Raw genomic sequence first — 22,420 nt, 5'->3', positions numbered from 1 at the left:
TTTAATGTGTATATAATGTTTTTTTTTTGTTACGTTAGTTTTTATAATGATATTTGTTTAACAATATCTTTTGATGGATATATTGAAATTATTTTTATCCGAAAGGCAAAAATGAAACTTTTCAATACAGGTTATAATGGCAATGAACTATATGATAGTTTTTTATGAAAATTTAAAAAGGGTTTTAAAAGTCAAATTTTATTCGCGAATTTTATTATTTAGAGGGCTAGGAATTTGGAGGCAAAGTTTAATTTGTAAAATAAAACAATAGTTTACAGTATAGCTTTGACCGTGAAATGCAACTGGCAGTGACTAAACTCTTTGTTTTGTATATACTTTGAAATGATGAGACACCTTTCATGAGTTATCTAGGAACGTTACTTCCTGCCCTTTCACCCCATAACAGTTCCTCAAACCAGAAGCTGAGTATATTTGTGCTGTTACCTAGGCCAAAACCGAACTGGATTGGTTGATTCAACCGGATTAATCGAGAACCGATCTTAAGGCGGTTCAATCAACATTAAAAATTGTCTTGACAAAAAATCGGTCAAAAAATCAGTCGAACCAGCGATTAACCATTAAACTAATGAAATCGACCGATTTTTTAAAAATTTTCTGGTTTAGTTACTCTCTCAAAAACGGCACCGTTTTGACCCCTTTAAAAAAAACAAACACCTAAATAACTACCCGATGCCCAGTCCCCCAGCCCCTAGTCCCACTCTTCTCTTCTCTCTGAAAATTCAAAGAAAGACAGAGAAAATAACCCTAAAAGCTAGTCCCTAGAAGTGGTAAACGAGTCTAAACCCGTCGAGTCAGCCCGTATAATCCGTAAAAAAAAGACAGGTCGGACTGAAAATTTGGAACCATTGAAAGACAAAAACCCGCCTAACCCACCCCGCTGCTTAAACTGTGGGCTTTGGCGGGCTTGCCAGTGGGTTGAGTTTTATTTATTTATTTTTTGCTCAAAGGCTTACATGTTTTAGGCTTTTAGCCCAGACCCAGAAGCCAGTTAACCCACAACCCGACCCGACCCCAATGAAACCCTACCCGCCTAATTGGAGCTTTGAGCTTCCTCACCGTCACTCTCACTCGGTCACTCACAGGCTCCCACTCAACACAGAGCTTCAGCTTCCGTCACTCTCCACCCTCCACCCATAGTCACTCTCACTCACACCCGCAGTCTCGCACAGACGGCCTCACCCTTCACGATCGCACGTCCGTCCTCACCCCTCACGCTCGCAGAGTCGCAGTCACCGTCGCTCTTCGGTCCTCCTGGGTTCTAGCCGCCGCTGCTGCTCCGTCTAGCCGTCGTCGCTGCTGGTCTCGGTCCTGGGCTCCTGGGTCCTGTCCTCTCGCTCTCTGGCCTCTGGGTATGCTCGTCGGTCCTCTAGCTCTCTGGGTCTCCTTGTCTGTCCTCATCGCCGCTGCTCCTCGCCTCCTCTGTCCTGGTCCTCGGCTCGTCACCACTCCTCTGTTCTGGTATGTTAGTTTTCTTGCTTAGGGTTTTAGATCAGAGATTTATGTTTGTTTGTTGTGTTTTGTGTTGTTTGATAATGGTTGAGTTTTGCTTATGGTTGATAATGGTTGATATTTGATTAAATTTGATGCAGATTCATATATCGTTTGCTGTTTTTTGTGTTGTTTGATTATGGTTGATAATGGTTGATATTTGATTAAATTTGATGCAGATTCATATATTGCTACCTGTTTTTTGTGTTGTTTGATAATTGTTGAGTTTTGACTGTTGATTAAATCAGAATTGTTGATACTTGTTTTAAAATGGCTTTGAGTTTTGATTAAATCTATGCAGGTTCATATATTGTTTGCTGTTTTTTGTGTTGTTTGATAATGGTTGAGTTTTGAATTTTGATTAAATCAGAATTGTTGATACTTGTTTTAAAATGGTTTTGAGTTTTGATTAAATCTGACGCAGATTCATATATTGTTTGCTGTTTTTTTTGTGTTGTTTGCTAATGGTTGAGTTTTGATTAAATCAGAATTGTTGATGCTTGTTTTATTTCAGATTCATATGCCTCCTCCTCACACGGGATTTGAGTTGTCTTCTAAAATCTTTACACTTTTGAATGAGTGGAAAATTGATAAAAAGATTTTTTTCATTACTTTGGATAATGCTTCTTCTAATTATACTTGTGTTAATCACTTGAAAAGTACATTGGATGTGCATGGTTCATTGTTGTGTGGTGGTGAATTCTTTCATGTTCGTTGCTCTGCTCATATTTTAAATCTTATTGTCCAAGATGGAATGAAAATATGTGGTGATGTCGTGCATAAGATTAGAGATTGTATTAAGTATATGAGAAAATCTGAAAGTCGAATGGTTAAGTTTAAAGAATGTTTTCAAGATATTGAGGGACTTGAGTATACGACTGCATTATGTTTAGATGTTCTTACTAGGTGGAATTCACTTTTTGGATTATGTTTATTTATTTTGGAGACTATTTATATTTATTTTTTGCTTTTAAATTGATTTAAATAGAAGATATGTCCTTACAAATATTAAAAAAAAAAAACAGTTTAGGCGGGCTTAGCCCGCCAGCCTGCCATCCCGCCATTAGGCGGGGTGGGCCAGCCCTATGTCTTGTTCATTATTTGTCTCATTCAATTGTGTTGATTTTCATTCCTTGCTTCGGCTTCATTTCTTTTCTGTCGCTCGTTTGATTTGTCCGTATTATTCCTATTATATCTCGTGATCTGATTAGCTTGTATTCAGCATGTTGTGTGGAAAATTGGATTATCATTGTTAAAAAAACATTGGAAGTTCTCTGTTCTTTTTTATGAATTTGATGTAAATGGATTTTCATTGTTAAAAAACATTGGAAGGACCTATTTTTATTGTTTAAGAGAGCATGTAGTTTTCTTATTTGAAACACTGAACATTTAGCTTTTGAGTTGGAGCTGAAATGTTTCAGTATAATAATTGATACTAATGAATTCTTTGTTGGATGTTAATTATAACTGAGATTTTTATTTTGAATGAATGGCAGAGATGGGTGAGGAGGTGAAAGCAATTGTTCCCGAGTCTGTGCTTAAGAAGCAGAAGAGGGAGGGGGAATGGGCCTTGAAGAAAAAGGAGGAGCTTAATGCTGCAAAGAAGAAGAGAGCTGAGAGCCGCAAGCTCATTTACAGCAGGGCAAAGCAATATGCAAAGGAATACCAGGAGCAGGTTGCATTTCACCTTAATCTATTTCCCTTTTTGTCTGTTTTAATGTTTGTTTCTGTTTCCTTTATTGCGCTTTGCATTTTTCTCCGCCACATTGACCCGCTTTTATATTACAGGAAAAGGAGCTGATCCAATTGAAGCGGGAAGCAAAGCTGAAAGGTGGATTCTATGTTGATCCAGAGGCTAAACTCCTGTTTATCATCCGCATCCGTGGGTATGTGTTTGTTTCCTTTGTTACTCCATATTTATGCTATTTATACTGTGTCCCAAGTTTTAACCAATTCTGTAATCTGGGTATTCTTACTTGTTTGAGCTGTGTTTTTTCAGTATCAATGCCATGGACCCCAAGTCAAGAAAGATCTTGCAGTTGTTGAGGTTGAGACAGGTACTGCTTATAATCATTGAATGTTGAGCTTTATTGTGTTATTTCTTGTGTCGGCGTTATTATGGTTTACTTGGTGCTAGTGGTACAGTTCATGACTGTTGTTTTATAACCATGTTTAATGTGATGATCATTGAGGTGCTTCAACTTGAATTCAAGTCCCTGATTATAGGTTTGTTAAACACTATTCAATTTATGTTAGAACAGGCAGATTTTTGTTTGTTGTTGAGTCACAAAAAATGGGGAGTAAACACGTCTGCTCTCATATTCTCGATCCTCTCTCTGTCACTTGTTATGTTCCCCAAGGGAGTGTTGATGTTTTTGTTCTTTGGCTTTATGTGTGTTTTCACTGCATTTGCCCAAAAGTCTTGAGGCTATATAGTGTCATGGAAGTTTGACATAGTCAATTAAGAAAATATGTAATGTTTTTGGTACTTGTTTGTAATACTATCTGTTTGAAATCTTGCCATTTACACTGTGTAAAGTACCCATACTAATGTTTAACCCCCTTGCCTCTGTTTTCTTTTTTGCAACAGATCTTCAATGGTGTGTTCCTCAAGGTTAATAAGGCCACAATGAACATGCTTCACAGGGTTGAACCATATGTGACCTATGGGTATGTAAACTTGTGCTGTCATGCCTTTTTGAATGTGATGAATCCCTTATTTTTTGGGCTAAGCGTACCAGATCCTCTCCTTTTGTAGATACCCAAATTTGAAGAGTGTAAAAGAGCTTATTTACAAGAGGGGCTTTGGTAAGTTGAACAAGCAGAGAATTGCCCTAACCGACAACTCGATCATTGAGAAGGTCTGTAATATTATTTTTAGCATTAGAATATACAATTCAAATACATTCTATCTACTCACTACTTTCCTTGGATGACGCTTCAGGCACTGGGCGAACATGGAATCATCTGCATCGAAGATCTTATCCATGAGATCATAACAGTTGGACCCCATTTCAAGGAAGCAAACAACTTCCTTTGGCCATTTAAGCTCAAGGCTCCATTGGGTGGCTTGAAGAAGAGGAACCACTATGTTGAAGGAGGAGATGCCGGAAACAGGGAGAACTACATCAATGAGCTTATCAGGAGAATGAATTAGGCTGTGGACTTCTGTTCCAAGCATAGTGAATTCAGTCTTTTATTGGCATTGAAATTTTGGAAGTAGTACATTTCTGACATTGATAAAATCTTTGTTTAAGGTTTTTTTTTTTTTTCATTTTACAAAACATGAGTTGTAAAGCTTCAGTTCTTAGCTGCCCTGAAAACTAAATTAGCAGTGATAGTGTCATGCAATTGTAGTAGCTTCATGCAATTTTTACCAAGGTGGTAATGAACTTGGTTTAAATATCTAACCGTAACACCGTAGCATGTGCTTATTTGATTGAAGAAGTATCACTCCTAAAATGATTATTCAATAGTTTTCATCTGAGAGATGAGAAGAGAGAATAGTTATATAGAAAGAATGACTTTTCAAAATATTTTAATATAGAACCTATGTTGTTATATTATTTTATAAATAATTTGTTATATCATAAGTTTTTTGGAATATTTTTTAATTATTTGACAAGGATTTCCTGAGTCACTTGTGAAAAATGAGAAAGAAAAAAAAATTGGTCAAAGGACTAATTTGATTCACAATCTTTGTAATGATGACATGTAGTGATATCTAGACAAATTATGTTGCAACATATGAATAAACCATGTTATAATACATGGAATTATTTCAGAATACCACATCAATATGCAAATTAACAAAATACATTAAAAGAATTAACTTGAGCCATGAAATAAAAATTTAAATTTCAAATTAAAATGTTTAAAAATTTAAGAACCAATTTAAAGTTCTTGTAAAAAATTCAAAGACTCCTTTTGAGATTTAACTAAATAATCGTGTATCCATGGTCAGAGTATTTAATATATATGAGAATAAAAGTTAAAAAGCAAGAAACTTATGCTAAACATATAGTTTTAAACCAAAAGAAGACAACTTTAGTTGATCATTGGATTATAATATTATCCACGAAACGAGTAGGTACACCTATTCCTTTGCAACATTGCATCATAATAAGATTAACTAATATTCCCTTTACAACTTTTCTTCTTTTCAGTTAATTTATTATGATTATTATCAATACTTCTTATTTATTCGCATGCATTAGTCAATAGGTACTCCATTCCCCGACAATAAGGTTGAGTTTGTTTCGAGAACAGGACAAGACAATAGGATAGGATAAGACACTGATGGACAGAGACACAAAATTTTGTATTCTTATATTTTGTTTGACGATAAAATAGAACAAATTATGAAAATTCAATTTATTCTCATTTTTTTTCATTCAAAAAAATTGAGATGAAAAATATAATAATAAAAAATATAATTATAAAAAATTAATAAAAATAATAAAAAAATAAAAAATAAGTTGTGTCCCTTGTTAGTGTCTTTGTGTCTTTCTTGTCAAGATAGACACAAAATACACTAATTCAGTGTCTTTAAACACATTGTCTTTGTTTATGTCTCTTCTGCCAAATACAATTTTATGTTTTTGTATTCCTGTCTTAATGTCATATCTCTGTAAATAAACGCAGCTTTATAAACACAAATAAAACTAATTAACTTTTAGCTTTCAAAGGTTTTAAGTGTGAAACGAATTCAATTCCCAATTAATTTGGAAGCTGACAGCTGCATCTATATATAACGTTAATTAAGTCTTAAGTACTAAACTTACACAATGTTAATTATATTAGTGGTCTCAAGTCTCAACCCTGACTCTTTTTATTGTTAGGTTGTCATATATACTAATTAATTAACTACACATATGCTAGCAAAAACATGAGGCACAATATCAGAAATAGAGTGAGGGTATAATATTAGTCACGCTTTATAATTTAAGATTATCTAAAAAAACAATTATTTAATGTGTAACCCGGAGGGTGTAATTGATGGAAGAAACTCATTCTTCCTTAACCAATGTTGAGATATTACATGTGATAGATATAGTTCTATACTTTTATATTGATCGAAAATAGATCAAGTGAAGTCTATATATGTAATATATAGATTACATAAAACCACTTCTTTTAAAAATTTCAATACATAAAAAGAGAGTATGAATGATTATAATATTATACTAATTTTTTTTAATTTAATTTTAACAAAATTAAATTTTAAATCTTTTAATTATAAAAACTCTGATATTATGTATGTTATGAAATCACTTTTTTAAGAATTTAAATTGATAAAAAAATACATAAATAATTATATCTCTAAGATTATATTTGAAAAAAAAAAAGATTGAGACTGAAAGATAGAAATTTAATTGAATTTTTGTATTGTGTTTGATTTTAAACGTATAAAATTGAGTTATGTTTTAGTATTCTATTTGGTTTAAAATAAATATAAAGAGAAACCTTAATTTGTTTTTAAAGAGGGGGTAAAATTAGAATTTAAAAATTTAAATGTGAATATTTTTACAAAAAATATTATTAAAATTTTAGTCTTTATTTTTAAAAATTTTAATCTCTTAACTACCAAACATGATATCAAATCTCAATTTTCCCAATTTCAGTTCTCTCAGTCTTTGAAAACAAACATAGCGTAATAACATAAGAATTCAAACCTATTTCTTAAATATTTGAATCAAAATGTGATGTACTATATTATAGGATAAATTATTATTTTAGTTCCAATATTTAGACTAAATTGTAATTTGATTTTTAATATTTTAAATATTTTATTTTAGTTTCAAAAATTTTTAAACGTCCTATTTAATTTTTAAAAATTTTTTAAGCAGATTTAATATTATCCTACCATTAATTCACTCAAACAATTCGCATATTAAAAAGCCAATAACATACGTTTGATTTCAGTATATAAGTAAAACTGATTCACTAACGATCACTAATATAAAAGTTTTTCCTTTTGATTTTGAAGTGTTGATGATTGATTGTTAGAATTTGGAGTTTTGTACCAAAAGAAAATTGAGAAGTGTTGCAAGAAGATTTTAGTTATATTTTTTTTAATACATGAAAGAATATATGACTTAACTAATAACGTTATTAACGTCCACTTTACTCATTTTATTAACTATTAGAGTCAAATTTAATGGTAGGACAATGTTGAAGCTATTTAAAATTAATTGAGATAGAAATAAGATATTTAAAATGTTAGAAATCAAATTAGAATTTGACCCAAACATAAAAGACTGAAATAATATTTTATTATATATTATATCTCAATTACTGTAGTTATTTACTAAAAATAATTAATATTATACATTTAAGTTTTTTGTTAATCAAGTCTAATTAAATTAGTCTAACATAACAAAAATCAGTTATAACTAGCATTATTTCAAGTCTTATATATTTTTTAATTTAATTAGATTTGATTCATAAAAAGAGTTGGATGTATAGCATTATTTTTTATTAAATTCATTTCTGTTTTTTTTTTTTTTTCCTTTCAAAAAGTGATTCTGTGCTGTCTATGATGTATTACCGCGTAGACTTTGTTCCTAAGAAACAAAATTAGAAGGAACACACATGGAAGAATTATTGCTTTCAGATTTTGAGTGATTCAAATTTCAACATCATAGAAGAAATTGAATTGTTCTGATGGGTAGTAGTATCTATCATTTGGACACAATTTTGGTGAGAAATTAAGTCAATAATTTGATGAAGTCAACTGAGCAGGTAAGTCCACGTTAACTTTATGGACTTAATCTATAATAATAAGACACACACATAACAAACCTGCAGATTGACCAAGCTGAAATTTAATATTATTGTCATTGTTTTCTCGAAGCATTTTATTTATTATGGATTTAGTAAATTGCAAGCGAAGCATTAAATTAGGTTATTTGTTTGGCTTTGGATGCATAGAAACATAAAGTCTTTCGTCTCATATGGTATACTAATTAAAGTGTACAAGCAAAGTGCATGTATAAGTATAACTCTGGAACAAACATAAAAATGAAGTATTTGTATTAAAAATTAAAGGTAATGTTTGGAAGAGAGACAGAGATCGAGAGATTAAGACTAAGAAATAGAGACCGAAAGATAGAGATTAAAATAAATTTTAATATTATATTTGGTATAAAATAGGAGATAGAAATTAAAATAAAAACGAAGCTTTAATTTAATTTGTACAAAGGATAAAGTTAAAATTAATTTATTTTAAATGGGATATTTTAGGTATAAAAAATATTAGTCTCTAAAAATTTCAATTTTCTGTATCCCCACTTTTTAGAGATACTGAGATACTGAAATGTTAGGGACAGAAATTGAAATTTTAGTGCCGGTCTCTGAACATATTGAGTCTCAATCTTTCAGTCTCCGTCTCAATACCTCAAAACAAATGTTCTCAAAAATATATTTTTGAAAATTTTCTTTCCGTAATAAGATTTTTTTTAAAAAAAATTAATAGTAGTTTTATTTTTTATATAAAAATTAGTTAATTAATCTTTTGATGTAATATTAAAAAATTGTGAACAGATCGGAACAAATTTAAATTGAAGAGAAACGCATAATTTTTTAAAAAAATTATTTGGTAAAAACCCTTTAAAATGATTTAAAAAACAATTTGTGCCTAAATATATTCTCGACACTGAACATATAAAATCAATTGTTATGCCTATTGATCAAATGATACTTTTAAAAGTATTTTACTTTGGCCCTTCTATTTTTTTTATATTTAAATTTTTAAAAATGTAATTAAACATTTGTGTTAAAATGGATCTTTGTTCTCTTACTCTATTTTATTTGTGTTTATCTAACATCTTACTTAAAGTTAAATTAAAAAAAAAATACAATTCTCATATATTATTAAAAAAATTATTCATAAGGCTTAAATTCAAAACATTTTACTAGAAGATTAAAATATTTACAATTTTGGCTATTTAAGATATATTATTATTGTAAACTAGACAAACAACAATTGTGATATACTTGACTCGAGAAGTAGAGAGAAAAATAAAAATAGAATAAAAATATGTATAAATTGATATATAAGATTATACATGTAATTTATTTAAATTTCTTCAACTAAATTTACAAGAAGTTAATGATTAAAAAGAATAGTTTTCCACAACTCAAATAAAATTAAAGGTATAGATCCGCCGCCCTAGATTCCAAGAAAAATAATAGAGAATCTGAAAATAGGTGAAAATTTAGGTGCAGTCGACTTCACGTGACTGAGAGTTATTAGATGATTTGATTGATTTGACTAAATTTTCATCTATCGACTCTCAGTTATCAATTTCATGTGAAGTAAACTGAATTTTCACCTTAAAAATGAGATACATTCGGAAATGTTTTCTTGTGTATAACTTTAACTGCAAGAATACGCTAACGATTTAGAACAGCGTTAAGCAACCAGGTCCAGTACTCACGGGTTTTGGGGTTTTTACACCTTAATCTTATACATTCTTTAATTATTTAATTCTTTTACTATTTTTTTTTCCTTTATGGTAAACTAAAAGTTATTGCGTGTTGTTAGTAGCTTAATTGGACTTTAATTTGTCCTCCAAGTATCTTACATTCGAAGGTTACGTGATTTAACATGCAATGGAATTTTTTTTTTTTTGTATTATCATTGAAATGTATTGATCAACAAAGTTACAACTATTATACAAACAAAGAGGATCATCAAGCTCTTCTAACATGAAGATGTTCATACTTACTAAGATTTAATCATTATTACATTAAGGTAATAAAGGTTAACATATTATGTAAATTACAAAATCAATGAAAATTAATCCTTAAGTTTTTTTACTTTAACAAATTTCACACTTTAGAAGATTATTTCCCAAGCAAATTAATCCGATCCCACGAACTAACTACCGCAACTAGAAGTATTTACACTTTTTAATCACATATAATATGTTTAAACGCTACCGATGATAATTTGAGCAAGTGATAAGAGTCTTTTTCATCTTTTAGTGTTGCAAGTGTGAGAAGTGTTGAAGTTAGTCCCACATTTAAGAAAGCATGGAAGAGTGAGGAGTTTAAAAGATGAGAGACCCATTAACTTGACACCTTAAGGTTTTGAGTTGGATGTGGTGTCTTCTCATCTTATGTTCTTTCACTTGAAATAAAACATAAAAAGAATAAATACCGTGAATATATAGATCAAATCCGATCCATGAACATTCCTAAGAATAGGGTAAAATATTAAAACCATCCCCGATTTTTTATGGCGTTGAAAAAAGTAACCCGAAAATAATGTAAAACACAACAAAAGTAATCAAAAACAATATTTTTATAGGGATAAATAATTTTTGTATTTGATAAATAGTTTATGTATTTAATTCAAAATTTTGTAAGATTATTAGAATAATTATTTAAAAAGTACATAAAAAAATTATATCAAAATCAAATCTCTAGAATTTTTAATTATTTCTTAAAATAATTTTTGACTATTAAAAAATTACAAAAGTAAATATATTTAGTGTAAAATTATTAAATTTTAACAATAAAAAATATATTTTTAATTATATTTACAAAAAATTACATTAAAATTTAATATTTAAATTACTTTTTGAAAATATATATTTAATATTAAACTATTATATTTTAAAATATTTTATTAAAAATATTTTTTATCGTTAACAAAAATAGAAAGTATTTTTATCATCAGCACTTTAAAAAATTCATAATATATCACGAGGATGAAGTAGTTACATAGATTATGCTAGAACATCCCTTAGCTTGAAAATAAATAAGAAAATAATACGTTGAAAACCTATTAGGAAATAATTAGTTGTGTTAATTTAATAATTTTGATTAAAATATGGACAATGTAAAAAGGTTTTATACATATTTTTAATTATGTATCGTTCCATGAGAAGGATAATTGTTTTTTACAACAACTATATGAATAGTTATTGTCTAAATTAAAAAAAAAAATCGTGTGATCGAAATGTATGACTATATAAAATAATTTATGAATACATGAAGTTAAACCCTTATTTGTGTATCTCTGTTTTTATATTCTTTTTCTCTCTCTTTCAATACTCCCTCTTTCTCTCTTTCTCTTTTCTTTCTTTTCTTCCTATAAGTTCTTGTAATTTTATTATAATTAAATCTCGATAGTTTAAAACCTTCTATTTAGATTTAGAACTTTAGTCTTTTTTAATTTTATTATAATTAAATTTCGATAGTTTAAAACCTTCTATTTAGATTTAGAACTTTAGTCTTTAAAAAAATAATATTATATTAATCTAATATTTTTACATGACAAAAACTTAATTATAAATTTTATAAAAAGTATATAAATTAACATTATGTTAATTCTAGTATTTTTTTACATGACAAAAACTTAATTATAATTTTATAAAAATTATATAAATTAATAGAGTAATTTAACTTTTATTTAATTTATTATTGGTCTCTTCATAATGTTATTTTATATATAATATAAATTTTTTTCATAGACTTTAACTTTTTTAAAAGAAAACTTATTACATTTTATACATTTTTTTTTTTGGTGACTACATTTTATACATTTTAAACTTATTCGTATGCATCCGAATATTGGAAGGTATATTTGGAAAAAATTATAGAGATAAAAATTTTGATGTGATATTTGTAAATCTGCTTAGAAAAGTAAGATCTTTCTATTTTTTTAAATTTGTGATTTCATAAATTTTACCGTCAATAATTTTTTTTTGGTAATTTTGTTAATGTGAATGGCAAAAAAGAATTGAAAAAAAATATTTTAGGGATTGAATTTTTTTTTTGAGCTCTCATATATGAATTTTTGTCCCTTTTTTATTAATTTTTTTATTTTTGAAAACAATTTCTAATAAAAAAATTTTGTTCGTAAAATTAAAAAATAAAAGGTATAAAAAATTTAGTAACAAAAAATACATAAATTTATTGTGAAGCTGAATATGAAATAATTACGAGACAAAATAAAAAATATAGAAATTCCTAACTAGAAAATACAAAAGCTTTTGCTACAAAAAGACAAAAATTTCTTAAAAAAAGAGGAAATCAATTTGATATATGTCCTTCTTAAATAAACACAAAAATAAAAAATACGTGTTTTCTTCCAAAATTTTAGTATTTATTATAAAGAGTTTTCTATGTTTATCATCAAAGAGAAAAAAAATATAAACAAAATACATTTCTGTGTTTTTTTCTTAATGTTTGTTATAGGAAATTTTTTCCTTGAAATTGAAAAAAAAAGTAAAATATAAAAGTTTAATAATAAGAAATACTTAAATAATTTATAAAGATGAATATATAATAATTAAAAGAATAGACTTTTAATTAATGAGTGTATTATCCTTGTGATAATAGTTAAAACATTTTTAAAGGAAAAAGCTACGCACTCCATTTTATTCTTCTCTCCCTCTAAATTTGTATGCATTTGAAAAATCAGTTTTCTACCAACTCCAACTTCTCTCGATTCTTTTTCCCTCCTCATAATTTTCAATCACTATAAATACCGATTCTCCATCACAATGCTAACGCAATCAGATCAAGTCTCAAACCTTCTCCTTTAACTGCTACATACTCTCTCATATTATTCCCCTTCATGGCCAACTCTCTGAGCTTTCTTTTGCTTCTTTCTTTACTAGCCTTTGCTCCCTGCTGCCTCTGCACCAAGAAACTAGGGGGGTTCCTGTACCCGCAATTCTACGACTTTTCGTGCCCCGCAGCTCAAGAGATTGCCAAGTCCATCCTTGCCAGAGCATTCCAGAAGGAACCTCGAATCGCAGCTTCGCTTCTCCGGCTTCACTTCCATGATTGTTTTGTCAAGGTCTCTCATCTAGTTTTATAATTTTTTTATTTTTGTTTGGTGCGATATTCTCAGTCTGATAGACTAAAAACTAATTCATAAAGCGAGTTTGTTATTAGTCAATGACTAAACAGAGGAGTGAATTAGCCACTCAACTAATCCAAATTGGTTATCTAGTTTTATAGATAGCATTTGGTTTCTGTCTTCTCTATTTCTGTTTGAAATTATATCATATAGAGAAGTGTTAAGAAGCCAGCAACTTTTGTGTTTTGTAACTATCAATTGGTTATCAATAGTATTTTTAATAGTGTGAGATTAAATCCAATAGCGTGAGATCATTCAATTTTTGTTTTTATAATTAAATGTTGACCAATTTTTCAAAAAATTGCTGATTCCAAAACTTTCGGATTCATATTTTTTAAACTATTCTTCCTCAAATGCGTGATTGATTGTTGCAACATTGCATATGCAGGGATGTGATGCTTCAATATTGTTAGACAGCAGCGGATCCATGGTGAGCGAGAAGGGATCGAATCCTAACCGTAACTCAGCTCGAGGATTTGAAGTAATTGATGAGATTAAATCCGCATTGGAGAAAGAATGCCCTCAAACAGTGTCTTGTGCTGACATTTTGGCTATTGCTGCTAGGGACTCAACTGTTATTGTAAGTTTGTAACACTTCCTTTTGCTTTCTAGTTTCTACACTCACATTTATATACTATTTCCCATCATTTCAGTCTTGTTATCAATTAATATCTCCATTAATTTTTATTTATCAATAATTTTTTCATAACTTACTTGTGTTTTAAAAAAATACATTTTTTATTCCTAATATTTTTAAATTTATTCGTCAAGATTTTTCTTAATGTATTCTTTTAAATGTATGATTGAATTAATTATGAAACATTAGGAAAAAATAGAAACCATTTACATTTTGAAAAAAAAAATTAAGTCTTGTGGCAAACGCTAAACCTTAAAAGTAAAAGTTGTTTTTGTTAAATTATAAACAATATATGAACTAATTTTTAGTATGTGCATAATAATTATAAAAAAATGTATTTCATTTTTTTTATTCATCAATTTGAAATTTTGGTATATTTGTAATTCAAAAATGTTATATGTACGAATTACTGATTTTGTCTATATATTTTATAGGAATTATTGATTTTGTAATTAATTCTGTGGGTATATATATATATGATTGTTATTTTAACAAGAGTGATTCAAGAAAATCATTAATTATTGCTACTCATTTTTGTACACAGAGTGGTGGACCAAGTTGGGAAGTACCTTTGGGGAGAAGGGACTCTTTGGGTGCAAGCCTAAGTGGCTCCAACAACAACATTCCTGCCCCAAACAACACATTCCAGACCATCCTAACCAAATTCAAGCTTCAGGGGCTTGACATTGTTGATCTTGTTGCTCTCTCTGGTACACTCCTTCAACTTATCTAATTCTTTTGTGTATTATGTTAACCCACGGATAATTGAAATTGTTAGGCTATCTGTATCAAGTATCAACATATGCTCTGTATTTCAAAAGTTTAACTGCATAGTGACACATGAATTGGTTCTAATATCTAATACAAACCATAGTTACATGAATTCGTCAGTTAAGTACTGTAGTGTGTATCAATTAGTCCGTATCGCGTACTAATTCATCTACTAATTTTACGTGAAGTTGATAGTTGAGAATCGTTAGATGAAAATTTAGTCAAATCAGTCAAATTATTTAGTGCCTCTCAACTATCAACTTCACGTGACTGCACCTGAGTTTTCAATATATTTTTCACATAAAATATTTTACATGTAACCTATTGTATACTATTAAAATATTATTAGAGTTGTTAGTAGTTGAAAATTAAGTCAGTAATAACTAGTAGTTAGTAGATGAATATTTATGAGATTAGTTGAATGTATCTTTATAAATAACATGACTTTTGTATCATATAAAACACAACTTCATATAATATTATCTTTTTATTCTGCTCTTCTTCTCCCAAAAATTTAACATATACCATGCAACTATGATACAAACATAATTAATATACGTGTGATTGTTACAGGAAGTCACACAATTGGGAACTCTCGGTGCACCAGCTTCAGGCAAAGGCTCTACAACCAAACAGGCAATGGCGTTCCAGACTTCACTCTCGACCAAAACTACGCATCGGAATTGCGAGATCGGTGTCCAAGTTCCGGTGGTGATCAGAACCTGTTCTTTCTAGACTATGTCAGTCCAATCAAATTTGACAACAGCTACTTTAAGAACTTGCTTTCATACAAGGGACTTTTAAACTCTGACCAAGTCCTCTTGACAAAGAACCAAGAGTCTGCAGAGTTGGTTAAGAAGTATGCCGAAAACAACGATATTTTCCTTGAACAATTCGCCAAGTCCATGATCAAGATGGGAAATATTTCTCCTCTAACTGGCTCCAGGGGGGAGATCAGAACCAACTGCCGAAAGATTAATGCTTATTACTGAGACATTATTCATTTTTGATTGCGTGAAGACTGCACTTGCTTTGTTCTTGCGTTTCTACTTTTCTGTTGATACTTCTTATTCATTTTTCCTCTTTTTTTTTTCTTGTGAAGATGTTGTTCTTCTCATTTATGACAGATGATGAAGCAACTACCCTTGTTGCGCTGTTGGAGAAACATGTGTGTTGGGTTATTTAGAATTTTGATTACATTCTTTTTCGTGGAATTTGTGTGTCAGCTATCCAGTAATCATATATCTACTTTTAAAGAAATCATTATCTTTTTCACTCTACCGTTAATCAAATTGTGAGCAACATAACTAAACAACATTATTATTAAATGACTAATTATTCTTTTCAGACTTAAAAAAATTGAAACTGAACTATAGAAAAACCAGAAATAAGACTTTTATAGTGTTTCAAAAAGAAACGCATTTAGAGGAGAAAAGAGAGAAGAGTTGGCCACTCATAAACCAATTTTCGTAGCTATTTTTTCTACCTTTCCTTTGCTGAAATTGCAGCATATATACAACAACAACAACAACAACAAAGCCTTATCCCACTAAGTGGGGTCGGCTACATGAATCAAACGACGCCATTGTGCTCTGTCATGTATCATGTCTACAGAGAGACCGTTTACATGTAGATCTCGTTTGACCACCTCATGGATGGTCTTCTTAGGTCTTCCTCTGCCTTTCGCCCTTTGTCCATCTTCCATCTCATCCACCCTCCTGACTGGATGTTCTATCGGTCTTCTTCTCACATGTCCAAACCACCTGAGACGCGATTCAACCATCTTTTCCACAATGGGTGCTACTCCAACTCTCTCCCTTATATCTTCATTCCTTATTTTATCCAATCGCGTGTGACCACTCATCCATCTCAACATCTTCATCTCTGCCACACTCAGCTTATGTTCGTGCTCTCCTTTAGCCGCCCAACACTCCGTACCATACAGCATAGCCGGTCTTATAGCGGTGCGATAGAATTTACCTTTAAGTTTTAAAGGCACTTTTTTGTCGCATATAAAACCAGATGCACTCCGCCATTTTGACCAACCTGCTTGGATCCTATGATTTACATCATGTTCAATCTCTCCATTATCCTGTATGATGCACCCAAGATACTTAAAACTTTTAACTTTTCGTAAGGTATTCTCTCCAATTTTCACCTCTATATTGGAGTTTTCCCTTCTCAGACTGAACTTACATTCCATATATTCCGTCTTGCTACGGCTTATGCACAGACCATACACTTCTAGAGCTTCTCTCCATAACTCCAACTTCTTATTTAGGTCTTCCCTTGACTCTCCCATAAGGACGATATCATCGGCAAAAAGCATGCACCATGGCAGAGGCTCTTGGATGTGCTCTGTGAGTACTTCCAAGACTAATGTGAAAAGGTATGGACTTAAGGATGATCCCTGGTGTAATCCTATACCAATAGGGAATTCCTCTGTCACACCACCTTGAGTCTTCACACTAGTTGTGGCCCCATCATACATGTCTTTAATTGCCCGAATATATGCGATCCTTACTCTCCTCTTTTCTAAAACCTTCCATAAGACCTCCCTTGGTACCCTATCATACGCTTTTTCCAAATCAATAAACACCATGTGTAGATCCCTTTTATTACTACGATACCTCTCCATCATCCTTCTTAATAGGTATATCGCTTCAGTGGTAGATCTGCCTGGCATAAATCCAAATTGGTTCTCTGTTACTTGTGTCTCTTTTCTCAACCTCCGTTCTATCACCCTTTCCCATAACTTCATAGTATGACTCATAAGCTTAATCCCTCTATAATTTCCGCAACTTTGTATATCCCCCTTATTCTTATAGATAGGTACCAAGGTGCTCTTTCTCCACTCATCAGGCATCTTCTTTGACCTTAAAATCTCATTAAAAAGCTTGGTTAACCAGTTGATGCCTTTTCTTCCAAGACCCTTCCAAACCTCAATCGGGATATTATCAGGTCCTACTGCCCTGCCATTTTTCATCTGCTTTAGAGCCTCTTTTACCTCGAAGTCTCGAATCCTTCGATAGTAGTCAAAGTTTTGATCTTCTTCCCTTGTGCATAATCGACCAAGGCTCGGAAGAGTCTTCTGTCCCTCATTAAATAACTCGTAGAAGTAGCTCTTCCACCTTTCATTAATCTTCTCCTCTTGAGCCAACACCTCTCCATCATTATCCTTTATGCACTTAACCTGATCCAAATCTCTCGTTCTTCTTTCCCGGCTCTTTGCAATTCTATATATACCTTTTTCTCCTTCTTTCGTGTCCAAAGACTGGTAGAGACCCTCATATGCTCTTGTTCTTGCTTCACTTACAGCCACTTTTGTCTCTTTCTTAGCCGCCTTATATTTTTCCCAGTTATCTGCATTGCGGCATAAAGACCACTCTTTAAAACATTCTCTTTTTATCTTTATCTTTTCTTGTATACTCGCATTCCACCACCAGGACTCCTTGTCTCTTGGTCCTATTCCTTTAGATTCACCAAAACTTTCTTTTGCTGTTCTTCTAATAACTTCTGCCATCTCCCTCCACATCTCTTCCGCGCTTCCATTCCCATCCCACCTTGCCTCTTCTCCTACCCGTCTTAGGAAGCTTCTTTGTTCCTCACCTTTCATCCGCCACCACCTCGTCCTTGGGTTCTTCGTATGATGTCTTTTCCTCAACTTTTGCTCAACGCGAAAATCCATGACGAGCACCCTATGTTGTGTTGTCAAACTCTCTCCCGGAATAATTTTACAGTTAATGCAAAATTTCCGGTCGACTCTCCTCAACAAGAAGAAGTCGATTTGAGAGCTTGTCATGCCACTCTTGTAGGTTATAAGATGTTCGTCTCTTTTTTTAAAACATGTATTTGCGATGAGAAGATCAAAAGTTGAGGAAAAGTCCAAAATAGTTTTACCCTCGGCATTGATCACCCCGAAACCATGGCCTCCGTGAATACTCCCATATCCAGTCACTTCTCTCCCAACATGGCCATTTAAATCTCCTCCTAAGAAAATCTTATCTCCCAAAGATATGCCTTGAACTAAACTCTCTAGATCCTCCCAAAACCTTATCTTGTGTTGTTCGTCCGAACCCACTTGCGGTGCATAGGCGCTAATCACATGAAAAGCACCTCCCTCCACCACAAGTTTGATAGAGATGATCCGATCTCCCACCCTCTTGACATCAACTACGTCCTTCTTCAACTGCTTATCCACAATTATTCCAACTCCATTCCTATTCTTCACCTTTCCTGTATACCAAAGTTTGAAACCAGAAGAATCCAACTCCCTAGCCTTTGCACCAACCCATTTCGTTTCTTGTAGGCACATAATATATAGGTAGTGTATTTTAATATTAATGATGTGGAAGGGGTGTGGTTTTCTACTTGTTTGGTAGTTGCAATGTTGTTTTTGTGCTTGTCCTTTCTGCTTTATATAGGATTTGGATGGGTGTACTATTCAACCATAATTCACCCTTTGTCTTTTATTTTTATCCTCATGACTGGTACTAGAATGTTGTGATTTCAATTCCTTTCTCTCCAAGTTTGTGCAACAACTATTCTTTTCCTTGTTATGGTATTACCTTTAGCACATATTGGGTTGCTTTCTTCTGTCTTAGTAAACTTTTTTTCTTTTTTTTTTCTTTCTTTTTTTTTTTCATATAGCTCTCACATACTCTCATAGCACTCTTACACACTTTTTTTTGGTAATACACTCTTACACACTACTTAGGGTTCTTTACCCATTGTCTCAGACGTTAAGTTATGAAAGTTACATATTTTGCCACCAGTTTTAGAATCTCATCACAATTTTAGTAAGTTTGATTCTTCAAATTTTGTGAAATTGGGCCTAACCTCTATAATTTGGATCATATTTCTTGTAATCCAATCATGTGTATTATCACATATAATTTATTTTACTATGAAAATTAAGCTTATTAGCTAAACTATAGCTGTCAGAAATTAAATCGAAGTGACTAAATTATTAGTTCAACTGATAAGTTATTAGTAATAAATAAATATAAGTTTAAAATTTATAATTTAATTCATATATGTTATATATATATATTTTAAAAAAGGCCAAATGCAATGAAAAATAGTTTGGCCTAGTAATAGCCGAGTTGTTGCATATGTAAGAAGACCCAAGTTTAAATCTAAGAGGAGGTTTTTTTGTTAATTCTAACAATTCTGATTTGTATAATTTTTTTTTGGCTTGCATTAAGGTATTCATCAGATCGAAAGTCCAATGACTAATTTTTCCATCCTCCAATAAATATCAAACCAAAAAAAAATAGTTAAGAGACACAGACCGTCATTCATATATGCCAACTTGCGTTAATAATTTGTATAATTTTGACTGATTTAATCCAACTTTGATCGAATTTTTTTCTTAAAAGGTCTAGTTTTAACAACTATGGACTAAACTATTTAACAGAAAGGCTCAGTCCGTGTTTTATACAAAAGACGAAGCTTATTTTCTATATATATAAAAAGTGGGTCAGCTATCCCATTGTGTTGTGCATATTTTGTGGATTAATTCCGAAGAGCTTTTATTTAGGAAGTACGGACATTGATATAAATATAGGACATGATATGATATAGAAACGTAAACATATTGATTTTATTTTTTTTCAAGATATAGAGACATGTTATATTTATAAAAATATAAAGTAATTTTCAAAAAAATTGTAATAATTTTTTATATTAAAATACAAACTAATATTATTAAATATTTTTATTAATTTTTAATTGTATAAAATATTTTAATTAATTTTTTATTTTAATAAATAATAATATATACTATTTTAAAATTCATTTCAAGTGTTGAATATTAAAATAAATACATGTGTTGAATAAACATCATATTCAAAATGTATTCGATATACAGACAATTCAACAAAATGTACGCATTTTATAAACTTTTACATTTAAGACATGTTATGGTACAAAAGAAAAATGACCACAAAAATCAACTTTTTAAACATAATTAAATACATTTTTAAAAAAATAAATCATTTTATTTTTATTAATTCTTTAAAATAAATTATATATTTATTTTATTTTCTTCGCCAAAAACCTCGTCATCATATAGAATTATCCCTTATATCTTTGTCGATTTTTCATCTATTTTATGTCTTTTAAGTCCATGAAAAAAACTAAGCTGAAATTATGAGTTTTTTTATTTATAAAAATATATTAAATGATATATATATATATATATATATATATATATATATATATATATATATTTGCCTTATACTCAAATCAAAACTAACTAATCTTTTAAATTTATCATCTAGTCACCAAAAAAAATTATCATCTTAAATTGCTCTTATTTATTGATTGATTTAATAAATCTTTATCTTTAGGTCATTTAATCAATTAAGTTCAACTAAGTTGCTATAACTTAATTCAGCTCCACGCGACATTATCTCTAACAACCTTTTGACTTAACATGCAACTATATAACTGCCTTTTTTATGTGAATTTCGTATTTTTTTTCAAATTTTTTCAGCGTTTTTTACATTTTATAGGTTTTCTTCCTTTTCTGCGTTTTTTGTGTTCTCTTCATTCTCTGCATTCTCTTTGTTTACGATTAATACTCTTTAATCTGAATTGAACATTTAGATCAGTATTTTTTTAAATCAAACTGTGAATTAGGTTTGAACAGATATTTCATTTTCGAAGATAATGAATGATGTAAGTTTACACTGTCAATTAAACTAGGATGAATTGAATTATTGTTTTAAAACGAATTAAGTAGATGAGGTTTGGTTTAAATTTCGTTAATGTAGTTCGTTAGTATTTGATGCTCTTGTAGTTGAACAATTTCGTTTTTGTTTGTGAAACTTGGTGTTCATAGTTGAAGGTTTAAATTTGAATATAATTTAGGTTTTTTGAATTTTTTGTTGAATCTATTTTTGTTCCTAGTTTCGATGCATTTGAAAATACATTTTGGTTTAATCAAGAATAGTTTTCAATGTTTTTTCTATGATGTTGATGAACAGTTTATACTAAAAGGTTGGAATGACTTTTAACATTTTTAAAGAAGAAGTTGTTGTTGCTTTTTTTTCTCATTTTTTTCCCTCATTTTTTCCTTTCATTATTGTTATTGACATCATCGTTGTTTTTTTCCTTTCATTATTGTTATTGACATCATCGTTGTCTTCTTTATATATATATATATATATATAGTTCAAATCCAGAATGCATCGAAATTTCTTAACAATGATGACACACAAACAAACTTGGTTTAAAACAAGTTTAGACTTAAAGTACACCTTATTTAAATCCAGAATGTACCGTAATTAATTAATGATGACGACACACAAACAAATTTAGTTCAAAACAAGTTTAGGAAAAAAATGCACCTTATTTAAATCCAAAATACACCGAAATTATTTAATGACGATGATACACAAATAAACTCAATTCAAAACAAGCACAGACCAAAAGTTCACCTTATTTAAATTCAGAATGCACCAAAATTATTTAATGATAACTCAAAACTCCTCCTCTTCTTTCTTCTTTTTTTCATCATTATTGTCTTCTTCTTTTCTTATTCATTTTTTCTTTTTGTTTTACTTTCTCATTTACTCTTTTAACAATAATAAAAATAAAAATAAATCAAACAAAGA

General features: G+C 30.4%; 2 protein-coding genes across 3 annotated transcripts; both read left to right on the top strand.

The window, feature by feature from the left end:
- The first annotated feature begins 907 nt into the window (after window positions 1-907).
- Window positions 908-4,919, top strand: LOC112789434 (large ribosomal subunit protein uL30w). 2 transcript variants are annotated; one of them, XM_025831337.3, is made up of 7 exons: window positions 908-1,479; window positions 3,006-3,184; window positions 3,298-3,395; window positions 3,509-3,566; window positions 4,100-4,179; window positions 4,268-4,370; window positions 4,454-4,919. In XM_025831337.3, the coding sequence occupies exons 2-7, from the start codon at window positions 3,008-3,010 to the stop codon at window positions 4,664-4,666; spliced, it is 729 nt and encodes a 242-aa protein (XP_025687122.1). In that variant the 5' UTR covers window positions 908-1,479; window positions 3,006-3,007; the 3' UTR covers window positions 4,667-4,919. The 2 variants fall into 2 exon arrangements, with proteins under 2 accessions (XP_025687122.1, XP_025687113.1); XM_025831328.2 differs by lacking the exon at window positions 908-1,479 and having other exon boundaries at window positions 2,999-3,184.
- Window positions 4,920-12,832: 7,913 nt separating this feature from the next.
- Window positions 12,833-16,082, top strand: LOC112789426 (peroxidase 72). The gene is made up of 4 exons (XM_025831314.2): window positions 12,833-13,327; window positions 13,779-13,970; window positions 14,572-14,737; window positions 15,372-16,082. The coding sequence occupies exons 1-4, from the start codon at window positions 13,103-13,105 to the stop codon at window positions 15,788-15,790; spliced, it is 1,002 nt and encodes a 333-aa protein (XP_025687099.1). The 5' UTR covers window positions 12,833-13,102; the 3' UTR covers window positions 15,791-16,082.
- The last annotated feature ends 6,338 nt before the right edge of the window (window positions 16,083-22,420 follow it).

The sequence above is a fragment of the Arachis hypogaea genome, chromosome 1, assembly GCF_003086295.3.
Source record: "Arachis hypogaea cultivar Tifrunner chromosome 1, arahy.Tifrunner.gnm2.J5K5, whole genome shotgun sequence".
In the NCBI taxonomy this organism is placed as follows: Eukaryota; Viridiplantae; Streptophyta; class Magnoliopsida; order Fabales; family Fabaceae; genus Arachis; species Arachis hypogaea.
The sequence above is the reverse complement of the archived record's forward strand: the minus strand, read 5'-3'. Positions and strand labels throughout refer to the sequence as shown.

Excerpts from the sequence above, each read along its gene's own strand:
- LOC112789426 (XM_025831314.2), top strand. The coding sequence starts at position 13,103 with ATGGCCAACTCTCTGAGCTTTCTTTTGCTTCTTTCTTTACTAGCCTTT. Across the intron at positions 13,328-13,778 it reads TCCATGATTGTTTTGTCAAG|GGATGTGATGCTTCAATATT; the intron begins GTCTCTCATCTA and ends TTGCATATGCAG. Across the intron at positions 14,738-15,371 it reads TGATCTTGTTGCTCTCTCTG|GAAGTCACACAATTGGGAAC; the intron begins GTACACTCCTTC and ends TGATTGTTACAG.
- LOC112789434 (XM_025831328.2), top strand. The coding sequence starts at position 2,999 with ATGGCAGAGATGGGTGAGGAGGTGAAAGCAATTGTTCCCGAGTCTGTG. Across the intron at positions 3,396-3,508 it reads TTTATCATCCGCATCCGTGG|TATCAATGCCATGGACCCCA; the intron begins GTATGTGTTTGT and ends GTGTTTTTTCAG. Across the intron at positions 4,371-4,453 it reads ACAACTCGATCATTGAGAAG|GCACTGGGCGAACATGGAAT; the intron begins GTCTGTAATATT and ends ATGACGCTTCAG.